This window comes from Rhamphochromis sp. 'chilingali', assembly GCF_963969265.1.
Source record: "Rhamphochromis sp. 'chilingali' genome assembly, chromosome: 1".
NCBI classification, from domain to species: domain Eukaryota; kingdom Metazoa; phylum Chordata; class Actinopteri; order Cichliformes; family Cichlidae; genus Rhamphochromis; species Rhamphochromis sp. 'chilingali'.
In genome coordinates, this window is record NC_137929.1 from 21,345,249 (window position 1) to 21,369,878 (window position 24,630).

The window sequence follows — 24,630 nt, forward strand, 5'->3', positions numbered from 1 at the left end:
AATTTTGAGCTGCTTCACAACCCATTTACAGTTTAGGTGGAAACTGCACCTGTGCAGATTCAGATGGAGCTGCATTCTAATGGGACACTCAAGGGAAAGTACGACACTGAATGGCCCGCACAGTTTATTAGTTCCATTCCTGAAGCAATGCCCCAGCTCCAGATCGAACCTTGTGTATGTTTTATTTTATTTTCTCTGGGGTATTTGACAGCATGTTCATATTTCTGACTTGCAAAATTTTGACAGGATATATTTTTATGGAGAGAAAAATATTTAAAGTTAAAGTTTATTTTTTTAAGTTTATTTATTCTGGAATTATATTCCTGTCCGTATTCACATTTATGTTTAAAAAACATTGTTTTAGTGTGTTCAATAAATGTTTATCTTGTTTGGCCCGTGACCTAAAGTGTGCTTTGAGGTTTGGCCCCCTGTGCAATTGAGTTTGACACCCCTGCCTTATAGAGTCTGCAGTCAGACAGGGTCAGGTGTCTTTACAACTGCTTGTGCTCACGTTGCATCCTTATTCCTACCATCTGTCTTTCGCTCACTACTTACTGAAAACTCACTGCTATCAAAAGTTTAAAAAAAATGCATTGTTCTTACACAAATTAAAACTGTTCCCCTTTATTTTTGATCATCACGTCAGACTTTAAAATTCACTGACTTGTGTGGCAGTGATTTGTTCTTTCTTATTCTAGCAGTGCAGCTAATGCAGGGCCAAAGCCTCCCACAGGGGTCCCTCCATTGATTTGTTTTGTTATTGAGAAACTCTTCAAATTCAAAACCCTGCAGGTCTGGAGAACAAATATTTGTTACTTTCTTCAGATACTTGGTGTTGTGGATATTTGATGAAACTATACACCGCACGGTTTGAATATGTTGGTTGATACACCATCCACTAATCACTTCTGTACCGATATCAATTAAATGGTACCTTAAAGACTTTATGTATTTATAAACTTTCGTCTCTTTCACTGTTTATTAGTTTATGAAGCATTCTGAAGTACCAGACGTTACACTAATGGCTTCTGCCTAAATAAAGAAACAAAAAAAACTGAAAAGTGCCAGTGAATATTGACTTGTGGCAGGCAGGACATGAGTTAGGGTGACGGGTGACTTTAAAAGATTCTTTTGTGGAACAAAGGTGAAGCTAAGAGGAAGCTACAGGTGAAGACATGAAGCATCAATATGAAGTTGGGAGGACAGGAAGAGAGAGCGTAAAAGAAAGTGAGGGCAAGGAGGAGAGCAAGCGCATTCATCCAGCACATGGAATCAGTCGAAGAAATCAATTTTTAATTTGGCCATCAGGATGGCAAAGCCATTGGTGTACCAACGGAGCTACAGTGCTACACTTAATTACACAAAGCTGCCCCTGAGAAAGGGAAGATGGGAGGCAGAAAGAAAGAGATGGAGAGAAACTATGAGAGAGGCAGGAAGAGTGACAAAGATGAGCACATGAGGAGAGGGTGGTGTGAAACGAGCGATAGCAAGGTCACTGTCTGCGAGAGACACAGGGTGGTGGAGGTTGCAGTGGGGAGACAGATGGTGACATATACAGAAGAGAAGAGAGGAATCTGTGGAAACAAGACTTGGGGGCTGAGGAGCAGAGAGACCTGATTTCACACCCCACCTCTCTGTTTAGGAGCCTAAGGAAACACACATCACCCTGTGTATGATCATAGCATGTGGGTGACTTTGAACACATGGAGGCGCACATACACAGAGAGCAAATAAAAACTTCACAGGGCTTCAGTGTCTCTTTTGATGCCTTTTTACTCTTCTTCTGCTGCGCTGTTCCTTTGGATTTCTACTGCCTGGAGGGTGCTGGCCGAGCGTATCAAAGGCATTTGACCACGGTGGCAGCATGAAAGCCTTGCCCTGGACCATAACACGACTGATAATCCGAGATGTGCCACAGAACAAGCACTGCCTAACCCCCAACCACTCACTTTCTTTTTCTTTAGCTGCTACAGCTTTACCTGGTGCTCTCAGCTGCTCTTATTGCAGCTTTTCTCAACAGCTTTCTAGGTGTGGTTACTTTTCTGGCTCAGTTTAGTCTTGACCTCAGCTGGAAATTACAAACCGTAAGGCTGCTAGAAAAACAACCTAAGGTTACGTCCACACGTACCCGGGTATTTTTGAAAACGCAGATTTTTCTATGCGTTTGCACCTTTCGTCCACACGTAAACGTCGTTTTCGGTCACTGAAAACGGAGATTTCTAAAAACGCCTGCCACGGTGGATAATTTCGAAAACTCTGTTTTTGCATTTACGTGTGGACAAGAAAAACAGAGAAAACGCAGAAAACGCAGCGTCAAAGGTGTGCGCCTTTTTTGACGTCACACTGTGCGCCACGTTATTGTTTCGGTGAAATGAATTTCTACAATACTGTTACTGTTAATTGTACTCCCTGCAGTGTTTAAATGCTTACATATACACACAGTTACTGTCCCTCCACACATACGACTCTGTTCTGCTTCTATGCCCCAGCTTTGTTTACCATTTCCCACCGAGGCTTCTAGACTTCTGATTGGCCAACATTTCTACACGGTTAGGAATATATCGCCACCTGTTGCTTTGGCATGTTCCTAGCAGCGTTTTCCTTCATTTCTGCCTTTACGTGTGGACGGGATTATTTTTTTAAAACGAAAACGGAAAATCTCCGTTTTCAAAAATAGTACGTGTGGACATAGCCTAAGCTTAAGCTTCTGGTAAGTTCACGTCTGGGTCATGTATCTTTCTGGCCTGTCACCAAACAGATGTTCAGCTATTGAGTCTGAAATGTATTACTTTAAGTCATAATTCTAAGAGTAGAGCAAACTACACTTAAATGATTTGCTTTTCTTTCTCTCACTGGGGAAAGTTTCATTCTATCTCCAGTTTTACACTGGAGATTCAATGTAGCTTGGGGCTACAGGCAAGAAGTCCAAAAGTAAATACATAAAAAACTAACACAAGCCCCCAGATGCAAACATAGCAAGTGTACTGTGGAGTCAGATATCCAAATATCCAAAGAGTTCACGAAAAAAGGAAAGTTATTTTCTTGCTGTGCTTAACCAAACACAAACATATTACTTTAAAAAACAAAGGTGAACATGAATACCAATATCTGATGGCTACACCACTTCCCACCTGTCTGGAACTTGCTCCCTTTTCTTTGTACAATCATCTCATCATCTCTTTGTATCTCATCTCTGTCAAAAACCTTCTAGTTATCATTAAATTACCCCCCTTACGTTGTTTTCATTGTGCAGTCCAGTCAAACAGAAATACTTTTTTTGTTGCTGTCACACCTTCTCTCCCTTATCTTTAAACAGGAGATTACACAAATTAAATGATCAAGTCTTAAAACATCTGCTCTTACTTTTCATTTCTAAAAGTTTGGTCACACTGGCTCCTTAATATCAATTTCTTTTGTTACTACTAGCACTTACCACTATCTTTTTTAAACATTTAGACAATTTGCCTTTCTTGTGCTTTGTGTGTACACTGACTGTAAATCCAGCCTTGTCTTGATGAGACAGAGGACTGTTAAATGCCTAGGGAAGTTTAAGACCCGCAAGGGATTCTTCTGATAGCAACCCAAATAATGAAAGTGTAATTCTACAGGGATAATTAAGTTAGAGATAGGGTGATTACTGTGCGATCCATTAAAAGTGATGGCAAAAGTAATTACTTATTCAATCAGCATGGTTTTATGAGGGAATGCGATGGCACCATGTTGCGTTGCCTCTATACAAGTCATTACATTTACAAGGGCATAGCACTTTGAGCTGTGATTGGTTCTCTTGACAGCTTGTTCAGCCATGAATTAAGACCTTGGTGAAAATAAAAGTAATTTTTATCAAAGTTGAGTTGAAATAAAAATTTTAAAAGGCAACTGTCCTCTATATAGCCATCCACAAATATGAGTGGACGTGCTACAAATTGTGATCTGTCTGTGTGTTCTGCGGTGTGGTTAGAAAGAGAGAGGCTTCAAAGGGATTCAGGAAGCTGTATGTCTGACACCTCCTACTCTCACATATGGGAGTTATAACTGCCCAGACGGATGATTCTCCAGAGAAAGTGTCAGTCAACACAAATGTGCTTCTGTAAATATGTGTGATGATACCATGCAGCAAACTGTGTCATTTGTTCTCGCTTTGTCTAAAACAATAAAAAATGCTTCTAATTCCATACTGTGGTTTGTGAGCCACCACTCATTTCATTACATTTTGCTTCCGAGGAGCCAGACTTTGTAAGACTTGAAAAATAGTTCTTCAGGCTTTTTGAAGGTTTTTCACAGTTTTTCTTTGGACATTGGCTACTATTTTCAGTCCAGTCATTTTACCTAATCAAACTGGAGAAATACAAGACAAAAGAAGAACTGGCAAGTTTAAAAAACTATCAATAGCAGACGAACAGTGTCTGAACGTCATGTCCAAAGCTTCATCAGAAATGGTCCTACGGAAAGCGTGACCAACCTGTTCTGAAGGAAGGGAGACAAGGAGAAAATGCTCAAGTACAGATGAACTGGCCTGAAAATTATTAGCAACAGGTCATTTTAAATTTTGGTTCAAATCACTATGAATATGCACAACGGAAGTGAAGAAGGATGTACAAAAGTGTACAACAGATCTCTGCAGCCATCTGCAAAACAGATGGTGGTTCTGTCATGGTTTATTTTTACATTATACATTTCAGTCAATGGTGTGGGAGATCTCTCACAGCAAAGTACTGTTTGCCAAGCAATACTATCTGGAAAGTACCTGATACATAGAGTACAGCCCTTTGACCATTGATCATTGTCGAAATTTAGCAATGATTACACAATGGACTGGCCTTCCTAGTCACCAGAACTCAACATTATTCTGTCAAGACGTCACACATAATCTTGACAGTGGAACAAAAGGTAGCCAACACCCAAAGAAGACCTTGGAAAGAAAAGCATCTGGACTTTCCTTGAAGACGTTTCACCTCTCATCCGAGAAGCTTCTTCATTTCTAAGAGCAATTGGTGGAGAGTCACAGATTTTATGGGAATGTCCCCAAGAGGGTCACGGACCACATAATGATCCTCTACCTAATCTGGGACTCTCCACCAGTTGCTCTTAGAACTGAAGAAACTTTTTGGGTGAGAGGTGAAACAGCCTCAAGGAAACTCACCTACCTCGTACCAACCTCGTACCCTACTTCGTCAAAGAAAAATGCAAATTTCAGTTGGTTTGTTCATAAGAGTTTAAATATTAAGCACTTTACACTTACGTCTTTCAGGCAGCCCATGAAGTTGTTGCTGACTGGAGATCCAGGCAGGTCTGCAGTGTTTGGACTACCTCCAATGTAGAAGAAGTCATCAGAGCCCAACATAGTGTAATCTTCCTGGGTGTAACCAGTGGTGGTCAAAATACCATCAACTGAGATGGTCACCTGGCAAAAGCATGTCCCAAAAGAGACAGAAAGGAACAGATAGAAATAGAAATATAGAGCAGGAATAGACAGAAAAAAGAAAATAATAAGAAAGGAGGGAAATTAAGAGAAATGGGAGGAAAAACAAGGAAGAAATTGGATTAAACACAGACGCTTGATTGGGTTGTACCTTAAATTGTATCGCTCAGTTGGTGGTTTTTTGGTGTTGGTCAGACTGAGGGCTTTCACTTTAGAGTGCAGTTGCTAAAGGTAAACCAATGGAACGACAGTGTGCCAAATGTCTCATCACTACCAGTGGTAGAATAACTAACCTGGTTTAGCAAACTCAGTGCAAAGGCCATAATCTACAGCCTCAAGAATTAACATTTCAGTCATGAACACTAAAAACAGCTATCTAAACCACACACTATGAATTTAAAGTTACATAAGTACAAGAACTTGACCTTTAAACAAGCACCATGTTTAAAATGCCAACTGGGCTTTCCCTGAGATTGGCATAGCTACGTTGTAACACTTCATTCACAGAGCTACCAGTAAAAATGACTTCCCTTTTTAATATTTAATTGCCTCCAGTTTCATATTTTGTACAAGGCCATACATTCTTTGCTGAATTTTGATTGGTGACAGAAGCACCAGGTGGAACCCAGAATCAAACACACGGCTGCAAGCTAATGGTGTGAGATAATGTGCGAACCGAAGTGTAGAAATGATGCCTCCCATTTTTTTGACATCTCCAGGGATCTACTAAGTTTTGTATTTTTTTAATGAGATCTATTATACTCAAATCATTTTAAAGTTTTTTTTAATACTGATTCCCTCTTCTACTGTTTTGCTATTAATAGAACATCATTAAAAGAAATACAACAGCATGTGTGGGAACCACTCCTACAGTGTAAGACTAGTCCTTAAAACATGAGGTGAGAAAGCTCTTTTCATGTTACACCTGACCTTATCCCATCTTTACAAATAATACCTGAAGAGTAAATGAAAAGAAGAAATCATATATATATATATATATATATATATATATATATATATACTAGTCTGAAACGTGAAAGCATCTCTCCTCCACAAGTTTTCAAGGAGTCATCACAAAAACCCTTGTATTTTTACATTATACTTATTACAATGAAGCAAATTGTAGTTGTTTATGAAAAATACTCAAATCTATCATTTACTTAATTGTATTTCATCACGACTGGATTTAGTATTGGTACGACAGCGATGATCATATACAAACACCCTGCCAGATCCTGATGTTTGATTCGGGAGAGACTTTTGCAGTTAGTGACCAATTTATTCTTCTAATTATCCTAAAAGAGCTGGCCTGGGCGAAAGCGAAGCACTCCAGTCTCTGATTCAACATCTGTTATTCTGCATAAACGTACAAATGCAGCACTGCTGGGAGCCACACGCACAACCATCTGGCTTTCATTACCTTTGCATACTTCAAAGTGCCAGTAGCACTACATTTCATCATTTCATCAAGGTCCAGCTTTACATTTGGGTCAGTTAATTGTCAAGTAAGATCTAGAAATGGTGCTTTCCTTTAGCATGTCCTTTAAAATATATTCAAAAGTAGTGAATTCAGTTAGCAAAAACATCAGTTATCCTCTATGAAAACATCAACTATGCCTAAATTTATTTTAAGATACAGGTCCACAACTATAGCTGTGGCAACTGTAACCAAAAAGAAACCTTAGCAACTGCACTCCAAAGATTTTATCTCCCCAGCTGAGTTCTTATCTTCTGTTTTCCTTGACATTTTTCTTTTTTTTCCCGTACTTCCCTTTGTAAGAGGGCAACTCATTTTTATGTCTGCTGTTGCTACTTGGTGAGAAAGATGAATCACATTGGCCAGATGTATCTGGCATGATGAATCTGCAGTTCACAGTGCTGGTATGTTGGGGTCATCTTTGGAGATCTTGGATAGGGATTTCAACAGGAACACTTCATTTGCCCAAAGTGACAAGCGAGACCTTACTGGCTATAGAGAAGAAATGGGTGGGAGGGGAATTGTTACTATAGGCAATGTCAAACATGTTCCTACTACTGTGGTTGAACTATATAGCCATGGTATTACCGTTTCTTCAAAAAAGTAGATTGGAAATGTCATAGGGTAGAGAAATATCCCGTAAACCTTTTAAAATAAAGGGGTTGGCAAACGTGCTGAAAAACACCAATATTGGCTATGCCCATGGAAGTTTTGGGATAATATTGGGATTGTTGATGGCACAGCTCAGTGAATCAGCGCACTTACTCGGATAGTGGGAAAACATCAGTGACTAGCTGCCAGACACCTATAGAGTTCCCAGCAATGTGTAAGTTCTTTCTCTTCCCCTCACTTTCATCCCAGATTGTACTCCTTAATATGTTAAAAGCTTTAAACACATGTGATTTATTCAATAAACTGTCTGAAGCAATCCTGTTATATTAGTGATTTATTGTTTGATCATAGGTTTAACTTATACAGCATTAAAAGCCCCGTGTAGACAATGTGTCGAAATACTAAAATAAGCACATTAAAGGTTGTCTGAAAAAAAAAAAAACGTTTTCTTTGAGGTAACTTTGTTATAATTCATAAGAGTTAGTGTTTCAACCAGGATACACACTCATTCCTTTGACAAAATTGCAAGCCCTTGCATCACTGGCCACACAGGAAGGAAGGAAGGAAGGAAGGAAGGAAGGGCTTGATGGTATCAGAGGTTGCAAGTTGAAATATGCCGCATGCGTTCCCATTTTAATTAATGTGCTATAAATGTATTTAGACTTTTCTTTGAATAAACGCCAAGTAAAATATTCCCATTCTATGAACAGTCTCTGGTTGCTTTTTCTCTCTGAGAGTTGTTTTTGAATTCAAATTAGAATGAAAAAATGTAAATTTGGACTTTTGACTAAACAAAGTGTGCAACACTTATAAGCATAAGTACTGATCAACTTAAAAAAGTAAACTAGACTCTGTGGATTGATCAGTCTATTTTTTAGACAAGCAGCTCCTCGTGCATTCAAAGTAACTGACCAACTTTTAATTGCAATAGTGCAATTAAAATTTGTCTTTATATGCAACGTTCTCATCAATTTCAAAATTATGCTGTTGTTGGCAGCATAATGTTATTTCTTCTCCTGGGGAAAAAATAGCATCCTGGGTGCACACAGCATATGGCCTGAATATTATTTGGTGTAATTGTGTGATCACAGTTTCTTTCTTGAAACAAAGCTTAATGTGAAAATTCTAGGAAGGAAGGATGACAAATATAAAACTGCATCAGATTAATTCGCACATTTCTAGCATTCTTCGCTGTTCTTTATTGTGTGAACGTCATTCTTCCGGCCTTTCTCGTGTGCCTCCAACAAGCAGCACATACAGCACATAATACACAGACTTAACTCAAGCCCCAGCTGCAGCCTTTATTGGATTCTCGGTTTTACCCAGCTGCTCGCCAGATACCTGTTTAGCCCTGTACATACAGAAAACTAAGAAGACCTTGCTAAACTCTGCTGAACTGATTGCCCCAGGTATAAAAGACACAATGAAGATGTTTAAAGCTGAATACACTATGAAGAGATTGGCACAGCTCTAGGGTTCAAATCATAAGAAGCAATCTATTTCACCCACTCGCATGCTGCTGAACTTGATTCTTTTAAGCTATTAACCTCTGCTTTCAGCCACTCTCTCATGTCTACTTGTTCCTGATAAATCAGCATCTACCAACAGACTAGTTTTTGTTTTTTGTTTTTTTTAAATTGGACTTTAAATGTAGTCTATTCCAAACCAGATGTGGCTTCTATGGACATTTTGAGCATAATTCTATGCTACAGTCACAATAGGGAAAACAGTATTTGGAAACTGTGGCACAATCAAAAGTATTGCCACTATGTCCAATAAACTTCCAACTTGGATGACTTTGAAATGGTTCAAAGCTGGGGACCAGAAATGCAGCCACGGTCAGCTGTCTACAAAGTGACTTTGATCAAGATGACCATAACATGGCAATTAGACGGAATCAGTCTGCTATCAGTTTGTGATTGAATAGGGCCAAGTCACCAATCTTTTGCCATGTGCATACACAGAAATTCACATTAACTACTTACATTTAAAGAAAATAAGAAACAATGATTCAATACTCACCCACAGAATAAAAATGAAAGTGAAAAAGAACATTAGAACGTGCCTAGACGATACTGGTTACGTACACATGGAAGTCGTACGGTTTCCATATAAGAAAAATAAATTTTCGCTTTGTATCAGTCGCCCACGATTGCTTCATGTTCTACCTAAAATTCAACAACAGCCATTATTTTGACCATCCAATCTTCATAAGGCCCATTTGTCAGAGATTTCTTTCCTTTCAGTACCATCACTCCTTTAATACACTTATCCATGCAGGGGAACATGTTTACATAGAAATGTGTCACTTACCCTTGTTGGAACAACATCTGATTACTGTCACAGGTCTTTTAAAAAAAGGAACAATGTGTTATCTTTAGTAGTTGAAACAATATATTACACAGAAACGAATGCATTCCCACCCATGCGATGGGTTTCCATAGGTGTCTGGCAGCGAGTCAAAAGTCCTAACTGGTCGCAAGTGGAGAGAGCCCTATTTTTGAACTTCAATGTGGAGTTTTGACATGTAAACCCTGAGGTGACGAACTAACCTGTGTTAGTAAAGGCATGGGGGGAGGGTTGGGAAGCTTGGGGCGAGTGCCATTTGCGCAAGAGAGAGGGGTTTTAAACTATGCGCCGAAACGAGTTAAAAGGGTTGGAGGGTGAACAAAATCGGTTAGTATTTTTGTAAGTAAGGGGAAGTCAGACACAAAAATGGTTGTTAGTACAGTTACAACAAAGGTTTTATCCAAACAGTAGATTAGTAACAATTTAGTCATAGTGAAAAAAGTATGTGAGGATTCTTTAAAAGTCCTCTGCAATTTGATTGCTCAAACCAGATCCACATTTGGACTGAATGTGTTGTTTCAAGTGACAAGGGTTTGTTTGATTAAGAAGAAACAAAATGAATCCATACAAGCTAACAGGGTGACACACAAGCCATGCACTTAAATAAAAAAGATGACCGGAAGGATGGGCTTGGAGGAAGAATTCATTGAGACACAACACAAAAAGGTCAACTATTAAAAGAAATGTATAAAATAAACCATCTGGCAAAATGCAGCAAAATGGGCGAATTTAATCGCAGGGCATCACGACACCAGACAAATGGGAAAAGGAAAAGCAAGAGAGCTTTTAGTGTTCGGGGTTTTAGACAAGAAGGCAACATAAAAAAATGCATCAACACACGTGTACAACAAACTGACACGTGCTGGGATACAGCAGCATTTACACCCTATAAGAATGCTGATGTGAACACTTCTAGCCAATAGAATCATGCAGACATGGTGCAGGAATACAGCCACTGGATACTCAGTTTGGAGGTGGAAGTTGGAGAAAATGGGACCGGAGTAAACAATCACAGATGGAATCCACGTACATGAGAGGGTTTTTTAAAGAACAGGAAAAACTGAGATGGGAGAGAAGATGTTCAAATTCTGGTCAAAGATAGCAGGAAATAGCTTTTCACCACTGTCCACGTCCTTCATGGTATTGGACACAGAAAAAACACAAAAACATCTGCTCGTGATTGCAGTTCTCATTATGCCTCTGCTACAATTTCACTACAGCTTTTCTGATGCGAGTTGAAAATTGCTTTATCACTTTTGTCAAATTTGAGCCAAGTCTCAGTGAGTCACTACCAGATACAGTGGCTTTCTGCACATGACACTTTTCTTTTCCAACTCATGGGATTTGATGGATTGGCCAGATTTATTCCTTGGGGCATCAATTCTTTATTCACCAGAAAATGAAAATCTGTCTCCCCTCGTTATTTTTCCCTTTTTTTTGTTTTAGCAAGATAACGTGTGAGGTCATTATTCATTTTAGTAAGTTAATTTTGAAGTTAAAATTATATAAGAAATAAAACAAAGTATAATAAAATAAAATAAATAAAAACAATAAGGAGAATGTGGCTAACATGTCTTATGGCCATATTGATTTTAGTAGGACAACTGATATATGTATGTATATACGTTAGCCGTGATATATACATATACATATATACTCAATGCAATCTTTGTATCAAAAAACAACAACGACAAAAAGAAGATCGAAGAGGATAGGAGTCTTTTCATGCAAGGGGTGAGGGCAGTAAAGTATAAGAAATATAAGTTAGTGTTAGTGTTAATGAGGGGTCGATCGTACACAGATTTTCCCAGTCACTTCCCTTTATGTCTGCATCGATGGGCAGACAGTTTCCTTCATTGATTGGGCAAGTCCAGTGAAAGCAAGTAAGGCTGGCTCTAGCTACACCCTGATGGCAGCATTACTGTTATGTACTAAGGCCTAATAGGAGTTAGTAAAATAAGATCTCAGTAAGGCTTTTGTCAGTCCGTCTTTGTTTACGTATTTTTAAATATAAAGGTCTACGAGTTATTTTGCCAAACTTTCCCCACTTTGCTGGTTATTCAGTGTAAAACTGTCTGATCACCCCTGCACCTGTGTTCAGGGAACTAACTGTCCATGAAAACCTTTTATTACGTGCGCACATCGTCGTGTAAGAGAGGAAGACTGTTCAGGTACAAGACTGAGAACAGCCCCAGGTTGATCATAAATCAGCCTAAGGCCACTAATGGGATCAAGCCCTCATTTGAAGCCTTCTTTACAGTGAGGGCTTTGACCGATAAATCAAGAGCTGTAAATAATCTTCATGACTCTATAAACCATAAGACGGCAAACCTAGATTACAGGGCACTCAATAACATGCCAAACGAGTCTAACTGAAATACCATAGCAAAACAGTGTCTTTAGTGGCATTTCTCTCACACTTTTTAAAATATTGGGAGAAAAATGATATAAAAAACAGAAAGTGAAAAATGTATTTTTACTTCCTTTCACTGGAATGGCCAGAGTAGGCTGCTTGAAAAGTCTGCTGTGTACGTTCACTTCAAGGGTTCTTCTTAAAAAAATACAAAATAAATTTAAAAAAGGGAATAGGGATTAACAAAATATAGTTTCTCATCAAAATTTCAGAATGCTAAATTGAGAAAATATCTTGCGTAATGATTCTTTATTTCTTCATACGGATAGTGTTTAAAAAGAAGAACAAATGAAAAGACAAAGAAAATAAACAACAACCAAAAAAATAAAAAATAAAAACTGATATAATTCCCTATATCTTTTCTTTTGAGCAGACCTCATTGGATGAAAACATTAAGTCTTAACAGGAAAGGGAAACTGGATGGCAATAAAAAGCGGTTAACATATATAAATACAGAGAGAGGGCTAAAATAAAAACAGAAAGGTGGAGTTTTTCCAGCTACCTTGGAATTGATGGAGGATTGTAGTTTCAGTAAAGCAAACAGAATAGAAAGAGGTAACGGAAAACCCAGGGCAAACCAAAGTGTAAGACAATTAGAATGATATCTACCATATAATGCAGTTTGTTTACCATAGCGTGTCCAATGCCTGCGTGCTTCAGGAGAAAACAGGGGGAGGAGAAAGAAAAAAATGACAAACCTTAAAAAAACTCAAAACATACCTAAGCCCCGAAAAAAGTGGGAAAGAAAAAAAAAAACGAATCGCCTTTGATAAAATCAGGCAATTTGATTGTAAAAAGAATAGTGAAAAAGAAAATATTATTTTTTATATAGCTGTAGTAGAACATCCAAATAAAGAAATAAAGAAAGCAACTGTAAGCAACTATTTCGTTTTTAAGGGTCATTTTCAAAATAAAATTCATTAAAAAATAAAAGGTATAAAAGGATAACAGTACATTTGTTAGTATGTAAGTCGCAAGTTAATTAGAGAAAACAACAGATGGTTTACATTCCGTGAATGACACAGTGTTAGTTGTTGAAATCATAAAAGGTAAGGGAAAAGAAAATTCACCCACGAAAGTAATCAAATTGGAAGAATTCTGAACCATGTTAGTAAGAGAGACAAGAGTTAGCAAATCAACTTCCACAGAGGGGATTTGGGCAGTTTTGATGGGGAGGTTTATTTTGAAAGCGGGAGGGAATGAGGGAAAAGTACATCAGTATTAGTATTCACTCTGGCAGACTAATCTGTTCAGTGGGCTTTCTGTTGGTAGGGTGTCGTTTTTGATGACTTGAAAAGGTGCAATTATCTATTATAAGCAAAATTCCCACAAGTAGTCATTTAGGGCTGCTGTGATGTATGCAGGGGAAGACAAAAAAGAAATTACTCCATTGTAAAATAAAAAAAAATCTTCAATTATGGGAAAAAATACAGTATAAGCATTTAGGAAAATGGAATTAATTCAGGATATACTTAAAAGAGTGAGAAAGGCTGAAGGATAGAGAGGAAGAGAAAGAAGGACAGAAAGGTTCGCTGTGGTTCTGGTGTCTGCAACAACCTAAAAAAGATAGATGTTCGTTTAGTCATTTGAATCATTTCCACTGTAAAGAGGAAAGCTCGCAGTCCCTAAAAAATGAAATAGTGAGCATGGAATGACGCGTTAGTCCTTTCTGTACATTCAGTGTCCTTCTGTCTTTAAATGTCACGTCATTGATCTTATGAAAATTTTGCATTATTTGAGGCTTTAATTTCATGTTGTACATTAACAGAAAATTCAGTTTCTCACACCGTGCATAAAGCATTAAGACTCAACCATGCAAGTGGAGCATTAACACTTCAAAAAGGTAAATGGTGTTCTGGAATTTTTCCTCCGAACAGAGTGGACATATTGCATATTGATTTTAACATTTTAACTACTGTGAAGGATCGCAGCTGACACACACACTGGTAAAAGGAGTTTCTCTCCTTAAATCCCAGTTAGGTCATCAGATTTTACACAGAGTAATTAACTTGCCAGAAGCAAAATGTCAAATTAAAAGAACTATATATTAAAAAAAAGCTCCAAGTAATGCTGACGAGAAATTAAAAATAATGGAAATTTCAACCATCGTTTGTATGTGAGCCTTGTATCATCTACAGCAGTGCTGTAGATGATACAAGTGTGTCTGTGTGTGGGATAGATTACTGTGTATTCATGCTATCTGTGTGGGAGCTGAATGTAAGTGGTGACCATGACGAAGGTCTTTCCCATGAGGGTAACTGGCCAAACTGAAGCTTCAAGCACACCCACTCTTTGATCTGGGGTCACAATAAAGTGCTGTCACCAGTCACCCACTGTGTCTAATGACTTCTCTTAATCCATTAATTAGGCAAAGGAATATTCAGTGGTGGGTGTAAATTTGCATATAAGCACCACAATGAACTCTCTGAACACTGTCACTGAACTTACTAAACATTATAGATATGATAGGAGGCTTTAAAAAAATGGACCTGACAGAGGTTTATTTACTTGGTGACAACGACTTAAGCTTTCAAAACAGATGACCTGTGATGCAGCAAGAGAAAAGGAATTAGAACTTATTAAATGCAAAAGATAGCATTTGCCAGCTTTAAATCCCTCCCATGTACTTGATGTTTGAATGCTTAACTTATCTGTTGGAACTATCAGTTCTTCGACAGCCCTGGAATGGTTGTGAAAAGTCTGTCCTTCACAAAAATCAGATGACCTTGAAAATAATAGAAAACGGTTAAATATAGGTGGTGGAATGCTTTATGAAGAGTAGTTTTCCTGAGTAGGTCTAGGTAAAGGTTTTAAAGGGACATGTATAATAAAATTCACTTCATTATTTTGTTTGCTTTTTTTTAACATACATAAAACACTATCCACATATGTTTTTACCCCCTTGTCAGGGCGAACGTCAGCAGGGCAGCAGCTTAAAGGGAGATGCCCAGACCTTCCTCTCTCCAGCAATCACGTCTAGCTCTTCCACTAGGATGATGAGGTATTTACAAGCCATCTGAGATACATAATCTCTCTAACATATCCTGGGTTTACCCTGAGGATTCCTCCTGCTAACCCAGGAGGCTTTTAGGAAGCATCGTAGGTACACATTTAGCCCATTTTAACTGGACCCTACTAATATGAGAGCACTTGTTTAAAAAAAAAAACATGTTAAAAGTTTAATTAACATTTAAAGTTTAATCAATTCAAAGTGAAAAAATACAAGTCTGAAATGCATTCAAAGTAAGAAAAGTAAAAGGAAGCTTTTTCAGCTTGTCAGATATTTTTGTCCAGAGCTAACTGAACGTGCGACATTAACATAATTATAAAGTAATATTAGTACACGGGAGTAAAACTGTTTTGTAGTTGTGGTTCCGTTTTCTTCACTACTCAACGATCATTTTTTTCTTAAGCGCTCTAGTAGGTTTTCTTTGTGTGCCTGTGCTGCTCTGAGCTTTACTAGTTAAACAAAAAACATACTTGGCAAGCTAACCTGCCCAGTGTTTTCATGCAGCCTTTGAATAACACATGTTAGCTTTACATTTCCAGTTTATCAGATGCCACGGAGCAGCCCTTAGCTGTTAAAATAATCTTTCTTTTCCTCTTCTGCCCCATTTTTCCAACATCTTAATCCTGAGTAGAGTTATCTCGTACTGTTTTCTCTCCCTGGGAAATACATCATGTTTAGCTAGCAGACACACTGTGTAACAAACTGCACATATTATTTCTGTGTTTGTTAAAACCTGTTGAGCTGAGAGAAACACTGCAATTGAAATTGCCATACTATGTTCCCCGCTTTATGCTCGCTCCTTTTCATTAGCGCTAGCTAGATGCTGAAATACAAGGACCTCAACTTGTAGACAAAACACAATTTTAACAGCTGAGTATAGGTCTGTAAATGATGCATACACTAAATTAGATATTTTTTGCCTCTCTTCTTTTCTTTTTTGCATACGAAAATGTTTTTTTCCTGAGGGCAGGAATGTAAATCTACCATAATGTAAAAATTATTTGCCCACTTCCTGATTTCTTTTCTTCTTGCATATTCGTCACACTTTGTCACACGAGGGGGAAAAACCTACCTGCCATATGCGAAAAAGTATTGTCCTCTAAACTGATTACCTGGTCGTGCCGTCCCTGCCAACAAGAACTGGAGTAAATTTGTCTCACTCTTCTTTGCAGAATTGCTTTAAATCAGGCACATTGGAGGGGTTTTAATCCAGATTTAATCAGACTAGGCTTCTTCAAGACTTGGTCACCAGTTTTCTGGTAGGTAGCATAATTCATGGTTCCACAAATCAAAGCAGGTTGCCCAGGTTCTGAAGCAGCAAAGCAGCCCCCCACCATCACACTACCACCACCACATCTTTGTGTTACTGTACCAGTAAAATGACAACTTTATCTTCACTCAGCTCTCTCTTCACCACAATAGACCCTTACAACATCCACATCACTGCAGGTGCTGCAACACCATCTGTCACTCTCACACTCCAGTCTTCCACCACCGTGAACGAAACCATGACAACAACAATGTGGCTGCAAACCACCGCTGTACGATACATAGGTCACTGCCAGTGCAAGACAGGCTCTCCACCTTTCTCTTCTTTTCCCTGTAGATCATCAACTGCGTTAAGGTTTGAAGGTGATGGTGAATTCAAAACCAGTATGAACAGCCCAGTCTCGTGAACAGATCTGTATGCGCAGGTTTTTCCTCTTGAATCTTAAAAGGGTGGTAGGTAAAACTTTAATACTGGGACAATCAGAAACTGTGGAAACAAATGGAAAAAAAAATCTATATTTTAGAACTGCAACGTCCTTTTTGACACTCTCTATATACATATAAATTAAGAACAAGGAAATGACATGTGAACTTTTTTTTCAAAAAAATGTAGAAATAACATTTTTATCCACATTAACTTATTTCCTTGCAGTCATCTGCATGTGGTCCCATTCCTTGCTCCTCCCTATCACTCACAGTAGCAGTTCACAGACTTATACTCAATGCCATTAAAAGTCACAGTTAGGAACAGAACTAACACAATGGGTGTAAATGAATTGTACATTGAACATATGTGTGGTTTTCTGGGCTAAAAATTAAAACATAAATTGTGATATTTGTGACAAAAATGGTTTATAATATGCCCACTTTAGGCCAACATGGTCAACCCATGCTCAGTCATGGATTATAGATTATGACTGAGGTGGTCTGATAAAGCTTAGCATGCTACTACAACCTTTCGGGGTTTTTTTTGCTTTGGTTTACTCAACCATTGAGCAAAAGAAAGTCTACACCGGGATTTAGAGTGGTGATATGATTTAAAAATAATAATAAATGGAAAGCACAAAATTAATACACTACCAGACTAGAAGTCAAGCGTGAAAGTCGATGTGTAGAGGCAAAACCATTGTATAGACTTTTTACAGCAGGCTTGACAACCTTAAGTACTGCTAAACTAGCGTTCCACAGTCAAGATCAATCGTGCAGAAAATTAAACTTTTGTTCTACTTTTGCTCTCATGTGGCAGACAGAATGGTATGGAAACCAGTTGGTTTTTAGGTTCTCTGTCTTGATTTTCCCACTTTGTTGCGCGTTGAGACATTTTAGAAATGTTTGCAACACTGCTATACGAGAAGGCTGTCGGCGCTAGTGGCAGTGGTGATGATAGCGTTACAGAAATACCTGAGCTGTTGGGATTGCCAAATATTAAAGTCGACAAGGGATTTTGGAAAACTATAATGCAAGACTATATAATGCAAATTTGACTCTCTTACAGTGTTTTTCCTCATCTACCCATCCTATTAAACTTTCAAACCCAGCATGCCTGGAGCTCCTGCTGTGACAGTCCATTGCCCTCTCTGTAATTGACCCATCTGGGAAAACAAAGACTGTGAATGCTGATATGTGCTGATGGAGCATAAATCTCCCACTCATGTAAACAACCACAGGCCCAGACAAACAACTTTGTGTTGCATCTGTCTCAAAGGGCCCCCGAATTGACGAATCATGTACTAAATCTGATACCGAAGTACGAAAGGTCTAGAAATGAGCTTGTGTTAATATAAACATGGTACCTACTGTCTGTACTTTGTAGCGGTGCACTTTACAGGTGAAACAGTCGACATGTCTCTGTCACTGTGTGGAGAAAACCAACAGGATGCCAGCCAGAGTTAGCTGAGATGTAAAATGATGCTTTGTTGGTTGCTGATCTTTTACACACTCATCATGCTGGCCACTACTGAACTGTGGCCACCAGCGAATAAGCTGAATAAATATTTAATGACAAAGCTCTGCAAATGATCAATGGATAGCGCCGTGGAGCCAAGATTCCCAGGCCAGATAGATTTATCACTGTAACTGAGAAAGTTCTAAGACTGATGACCGTTCTCGCACAAATTTCCAATTCAAGCCTTTCAAAATACTGAATAACAATAATATTGCAATGGTCGAAATAGGTGCTGTTTGTCTTAGAATTTGAAGCCTGAATTAGTGGCTAGTGACACATGGATTTTTTTGGGGGGGGTGCAGCCATGACTGTGCGCATGCATTTATATACACCTTTGTGCCCAGTTGGCTGTTTGTGCGCGTGTGGTGTATCGGGCTGTCGTCACTAACACAGACACTGCAGGTGACCCTGTCATACGGCGTGCAGCTGGGCTTCGATACAAAATAGCTCTTTCAGGTACATTTGGTTCTGCATTCATTCCAATCATGTGGCATTCAGTCAAGTCTCCATCTCTCCAAGTCTGGCTCCAAGTAATGGAAACTGGCAGACAGGCTTCAGGTGCAAATATAAATGTCACTCCAATTACAGCAGAGAGAAGTCTGCAAACAAACAGCAGGAGGGTGTGTGCTTCTGCATAGCTATGTGGGTGTAGGAAAGTATAAGTGCGTGAAAATTGCAGCAGAGCAACACAGACATGGTGTAAATGGTCATAATTCTCTCTTTTCCCATCGCCGTCTTTCTTCTTTCTTTTCAGATCACATTCTCATCAAAAGAGGCAAAGTTCAAGGTCAATCCACAAGTGTGATGGCTGAGAATTTAAAATCTTCCAGTTTCAAAATCACATGTTTTTTAAAGATGTACTTTACAATGTTTCTTCGAACATCCATTCCATAAAACAAAAACACTAATTGAAGTTTCATTGGAATATTCTGAGGATGCTTTTCTTCTCCAAGTTTGTGCCACAGTTGTCGCCAGGCACAGTTCTCGAAATGCCACTCAGTCTAAGAAAATGCTCACATTCTTTTTTTTTAGACAGATGGCTCAACTAACTAAACAAAGCATTGCAATTTAAGAATTTATAATAAAAGATGAAATGAATAGTTTACATTTATTTCTCCCTCTGACTCTTAAAATGCGTTTTGATCCAGTTTGTGAGCGCGCTGCTATAGCAGCTGAACATGAATATGCATGTTTTAGAGAGAGTAGCTCAAGCTGTTCATAATTGTTTATATTTCGTATGCACTTCTGAGCACCCTTCATAAGAATAAAATGTTGCAGCTAGGCTGGAGAGAACCGAGCGCATAATGAAATGAGAAAAGGGACTTTCGAGAATGAAACTGAACGGAGAAAAAACAAATTGCAACAAAGGACATCAGCTATAAAGGTGTGAGGCTCTGCTGTTTGTCCCTGAGGATTCAAGTGAAAGGGTGTCATTTCAGAGTGAGGATTCTGCACAAATACTGAATTATAAAAAGTAGCATGGTGTTGACAACCTGGACACAAGCCGTAATAAAGACGCCAGTTTCTTCACCAATAACTGTACGACAGACTGTGACAGGATTAGACTGTATGTTATTAAAAGCTGACAGCTAAATCCAGAGCAGATAAAATCTAATTAAAATTCAGTTCAATTGTATTTTATGTACGTAGTGCCAAATCACAGCAACACATTTTACAATGTAAGCTAAAGACTACAGAGGAAACCCCAACAATCAATGACCCTCTGTGAGCGAGCATTTGGTGACAGTGGGTAGGAAAAACTTCCATTAATGGGAAGTTTAATTGCATTAAAACAATGCATTGTCCTAATATGGATGCATTTGGATGCTCACATCTCGGTTTTCCATACAGACCCATTTTGTGTCATTCAAATATGTTCACTACCAGTGTTTTATTGTTTCCTACAAGCCCCTCTCTCCTATTTCACTTCCTTTGTTCATGACTTATCCTGTGTTTCACCATAATCTCTGTTTCAATCTCTTACCTGTTTCTGTCTCACCAGTGTTTTATTACCTGTTTCCACCTGTTTGAATGTGCTAATGGTGCATAGATCTGTTTTCTGATTATAGGTCTCCGAGGCAGAGGGATGAATAAACATTAAAGTGCTGGAGCAGGTAGTGACAAATGAGGCTGATGACTGAGAGTGTGTGGAAATGCAGGCTCATATGCTAATGCAGTGGAGATGTGATGCAAATGAGTTTTCTTCCCCTCTGAAATGCACTAACCCCCCCCCTCCCCATTGGTATCAAACAGCTGAGCTGATGTTTTAACATGAAGTGCTTGTCATTTAGGAAATGCATAGATAGGACCTGTGCTTGAGGTGTCAACCAGCATAGGGAAAGCGACACAGTGGAGAAAAAAAGAAGTAACAACGATATTTAAAAAAAAAAAAAAAAAAATCCTAAATGCACATCCTCCTACATGCACATGATGACGGTACCCCCATATCTTCTCAGCATGGCTGGAACACATTAGAAATACTTAAAATGTCATTGGCAGAAAATGGAGAGCGGATTACAGGGGTGTTAGTGTGCCATTTTGTACATCAAACAAATCCACTACCCATGCTTGTCTTGAAAAGCAATTTCTATCATCACCATAAAAGTGCGTGCTGTGTGTGTTGGCATAGACGAACACTCTAAATAGCATTTTTGATTTAGCTAGAAGAGCTTCGATGATTCATTTTGCTAAAATATGTTGACATTATTGAGATAGCTGGCAATAGCATGGACGCCCAGAGTTCCAGTTGCATCAGGAACCAATCAGAAACCTGTCAATCATTAAGTTAATTTGCTACTGTCATGCAACATTTTCTTTTTTCTTATTGCACTTACACGCACGGGATGAAGGCATTATGTTTCCCAAACCTTTCAACCACTTGTTTATCAATAATATCACAGCATTTAATGGCAGGACTAAGCTGAAGGAAAGGGGTTAATGCAGGACTGCAGCCAGGGATGATTCACTACCCAACAGCATGGCAGACACCGTTGCTAAGTGACAAATTGCTGGAAAGAATGGAACCGAGAGATAGAGTGAAAATGAGAGAGAGAGGGTGGGCAAGATGAGCAGGAGAGAAATTGATTGGCCCTCTCTTAGGAATTCTGGCTGAGGAAGGTTGGATGAGAGGGGAGGGTGGATGAGGGCTGGACGGATGGAGGATGAAGAAAAGGGAAGATTATTGCAGGTGATCATGCCTTACAGAAAAGGCTAAAAAACACTCTTAACAAGCCTGAGACAGATATACAAAGAGCAGGTAATGGGGGGAGTGTACTAGCATCTAGATTTGATTAAAGGGAGAGGGACAGCATTTTGACCTCTCTTTCTAGAGTATATACATATATATATATATATATATATATATATATATATATATACATACTGTAATGTCACAGTAACAGGCATTACATTTAAATGAGTGCATGGCTTTGGTATGCTACAGTACATTTAGCAATACCACATTTCAGAAGAAGTAATGCTTTCAACACAAAAAACAATGACAAAGAAGCTTTGGGATTTTCAGTCATTTTGAGCAATTCAACTGCGACTGTTTCTTTTGGAATTTAAAACCTTTCTTAGGTAGAGTGAAAGGATGTGTGTAAACATAATGTGAGCTGTGCGCATAATGTGAACGCATGCAGCTAGCACCGGTGTCTATCCGTTACGGAGGACTTGCATGCAAAATTGCCGAAGTTCAGGGTTTCATGGGGTTTGTCTGTGCACGTGTTTGTTTGTGGCACTAGTGAGTACTGTGGTTTGATCCTCCTGCATCTAGGTACACTCCTTCCCCCTGTGGAGCGTGGCTATCTCCAGTATATTATCGGAATTGTTGTAAAAAGGCTCAGAGAGGCTGCATTTAGCAGCGAGCTTGTTTGTACCTTCCATACTATGGCAGTGTATTCTCTCTTTCTGCTGGAAAGACAATGCTAAGTTTTCCTTGATTTGTGCCTTATTTGAGGTTACTTAATTGTTTCTTTGTTTCTGGTAAGAACCCAAAGGGTTTGCTGCTGCACATAGTGGCTTTGGGGCTACATTTTGTAACTAAATCCCCTTGAAAAATAATTATAATTGCATTTTCTCTCATTTGATAATAGCTGTGATTCCATTGTTTCTAAGCTAACTATAACTTTTTTTTAAATTCAAAGATAGCACTTCATATAGCACTTTTTTTTTAAAAAAGGAAAGAAATCTGCCCAGTCGTTTCATTGCATTCTGAAGGATGTGAAGCAGTGCACAACGCCTGCTGTACTGTATGTGTGAAAGATTGGAATTCAACATGACCTTTGCTTAACTCGACCCTCGTACAGATCAAAGCCCTTCAGCTCAAGATGAACTCTGGGTCAGCCGTTGAACATCAGACCTATACACTAAGCACTAGAACATAAAAAATTGTTTGATCCCTTCATTAATTCTATAGCTGCTTTGTTGCAGTTATATGGTGAGGTGCACGGATGGGAAACTTGAACATCAAGGCTGACGGAAAGGGAGAGTCATATTCTGTCCTAGCTAAAGAGAATAGGACAGATGATGTCGAAGGTGAGAGAGGAAAAGGGAGGAAAGGGTGACAGTGACACAATAAGGAAAATGGGATAGCAAAAAAAACGAGATATTGAGTTCAAAGGTCTCCCGCTCTCTCTAGGCGCTGGATAAGATACAGACCCAGTTCTGGGACTCAATGGATGTTGAATCTTTTGATTGTAAAGTCACATTGGGGAATTAAAAGAACGCTTTCCTCTGTTCTTGTGTTTGTACTACAGAACAAACCATTGTCTCCCCCTCATGTGCCCCCCCCCCCCCCCCCCCCCCGGCCATCGCTGCACTTCATTCCCCACTCTCTGTTGTGCACAAAACTGCTCTTTCACTCTCCCACAAGCAAAAAATACAGCAATACAAGTGTTTATTTCCTTCCTTCTGTCAGCATGTGTCTCATATTTCCTCTGATGGCCTGTGGGACCCAAATGCCTGTTAAGCATTACAGTATGTGGGCCATTTTGATCATTCAAGTAATCGTCAACACAGAAAGTTTGCCCTCCAACAATAAAAATAAGTATACTAAGCGATGCCCGTCCAACATATTCCCTGGAACTGCATCATAGTTTTCTTAACAAATCACAGAATGGGTGCATATGTGTGGTAGATGATGGAAACATGCACTTACCACCAAGTGCCAGGGGCCTGCTAAGGAAAAATGCTTACATGCTTGCATACACTGGGCTTCCACTTAATCCTTTGTCCTTCATTTATCATGCGTGAACAAAACAGACATCATACACTTACAGCTGATGCTTGACACTGCTTTTTTTGTTTAACTTTTAAATCTATGGGGATAATGCTCATGCAAGTAAACAGCTGTCGGAGCTTTCTGTTCAGCGTTAACCTGTCCTGTTTCTGTGCTATAAAAAAAGCAATCAAATAAAGACATAGCCAATCACAAGCCCTGGATTTTCTACTGTTGCTCTGTAAAACACACAGACTGTTTTGCCAATTGTAACTCTAATTTCCAAACTTTTTCTTAGGCTTCGAATCTGAACTACATTCTCCTTCAGTGACCAATAAAAGACAGATTCCCACTTCAGGAGTGTATGTGTCCAGTAAAAGACAGAGAATCATATGTACTGTCACCCAAGCTTCCTCTGGGATCCCTCCAGACTCCTCTGAGCAGAAATGGGAACACTGGAGCAGCTTTCATGATGGCAGTTTGCACCACTTTCTGGGTAATGTAAGGAGCGAGGAGAAAGAAACAATCATTTAGAAGTAAATGGCAAGCACCTATTATGTCTGCAGGGCTTCTGGGAAACTCGTACAAGGAATTGAAAAGATCTGAAAATCAATGCTCACTGACCATATGGTACAGTGGAAATGAGCGGTTTTATTTAAAATTGGATGCATTAGGAGAGAGAGAGGCCTAAACTGCGGACTAGTGTGGCATTGCAAACTTAATATTTGACCCATTTTTTTCAGTTCTCAGTTCTTTTTTGGTGCTGTGTGTGATATATTTATAATTTTCTAGGACACCTTGACATGAGTGTTTCCATCTTTGTCTTTTTTTTTCTGCTGTGTGTTTGGAATCCCACAGGAGAGAACTGTCACCAGAAATCCAGGATGGTAAGCAACCATGCAGAGGGAGGGGGAG

The 24,630-nt window shown here is 39.0% G+C and overlaps 1 protein-coding gene across 1 annotated transcript in view; it reads right to left on the minus strand.

The window, feature by feature from the left end:
- nrxn2b (neurexin 2b) overlaps positions 1–24,630 on the minus strand; it is a 660,624-nt gene that overhangs the window by 369,503 nt on the left and 266,491 nt on the right. Inside the window, exons 6-7 of the mRNA XM_080898453.1 lie at positions 12,904–12,927; positions 5,243–5,404 (exon numbers count right to left, since the gene is read on the minus strand). Coding sequence (XP_080754579.1) covers positions 5,243–5,404; positions 12,904–12,927 — 186 coding nt within the window. The remainder of the gene's footprint in view (positions 1–5,242; positions 5,405–12,903; positions 12,928–24,630) is intronic.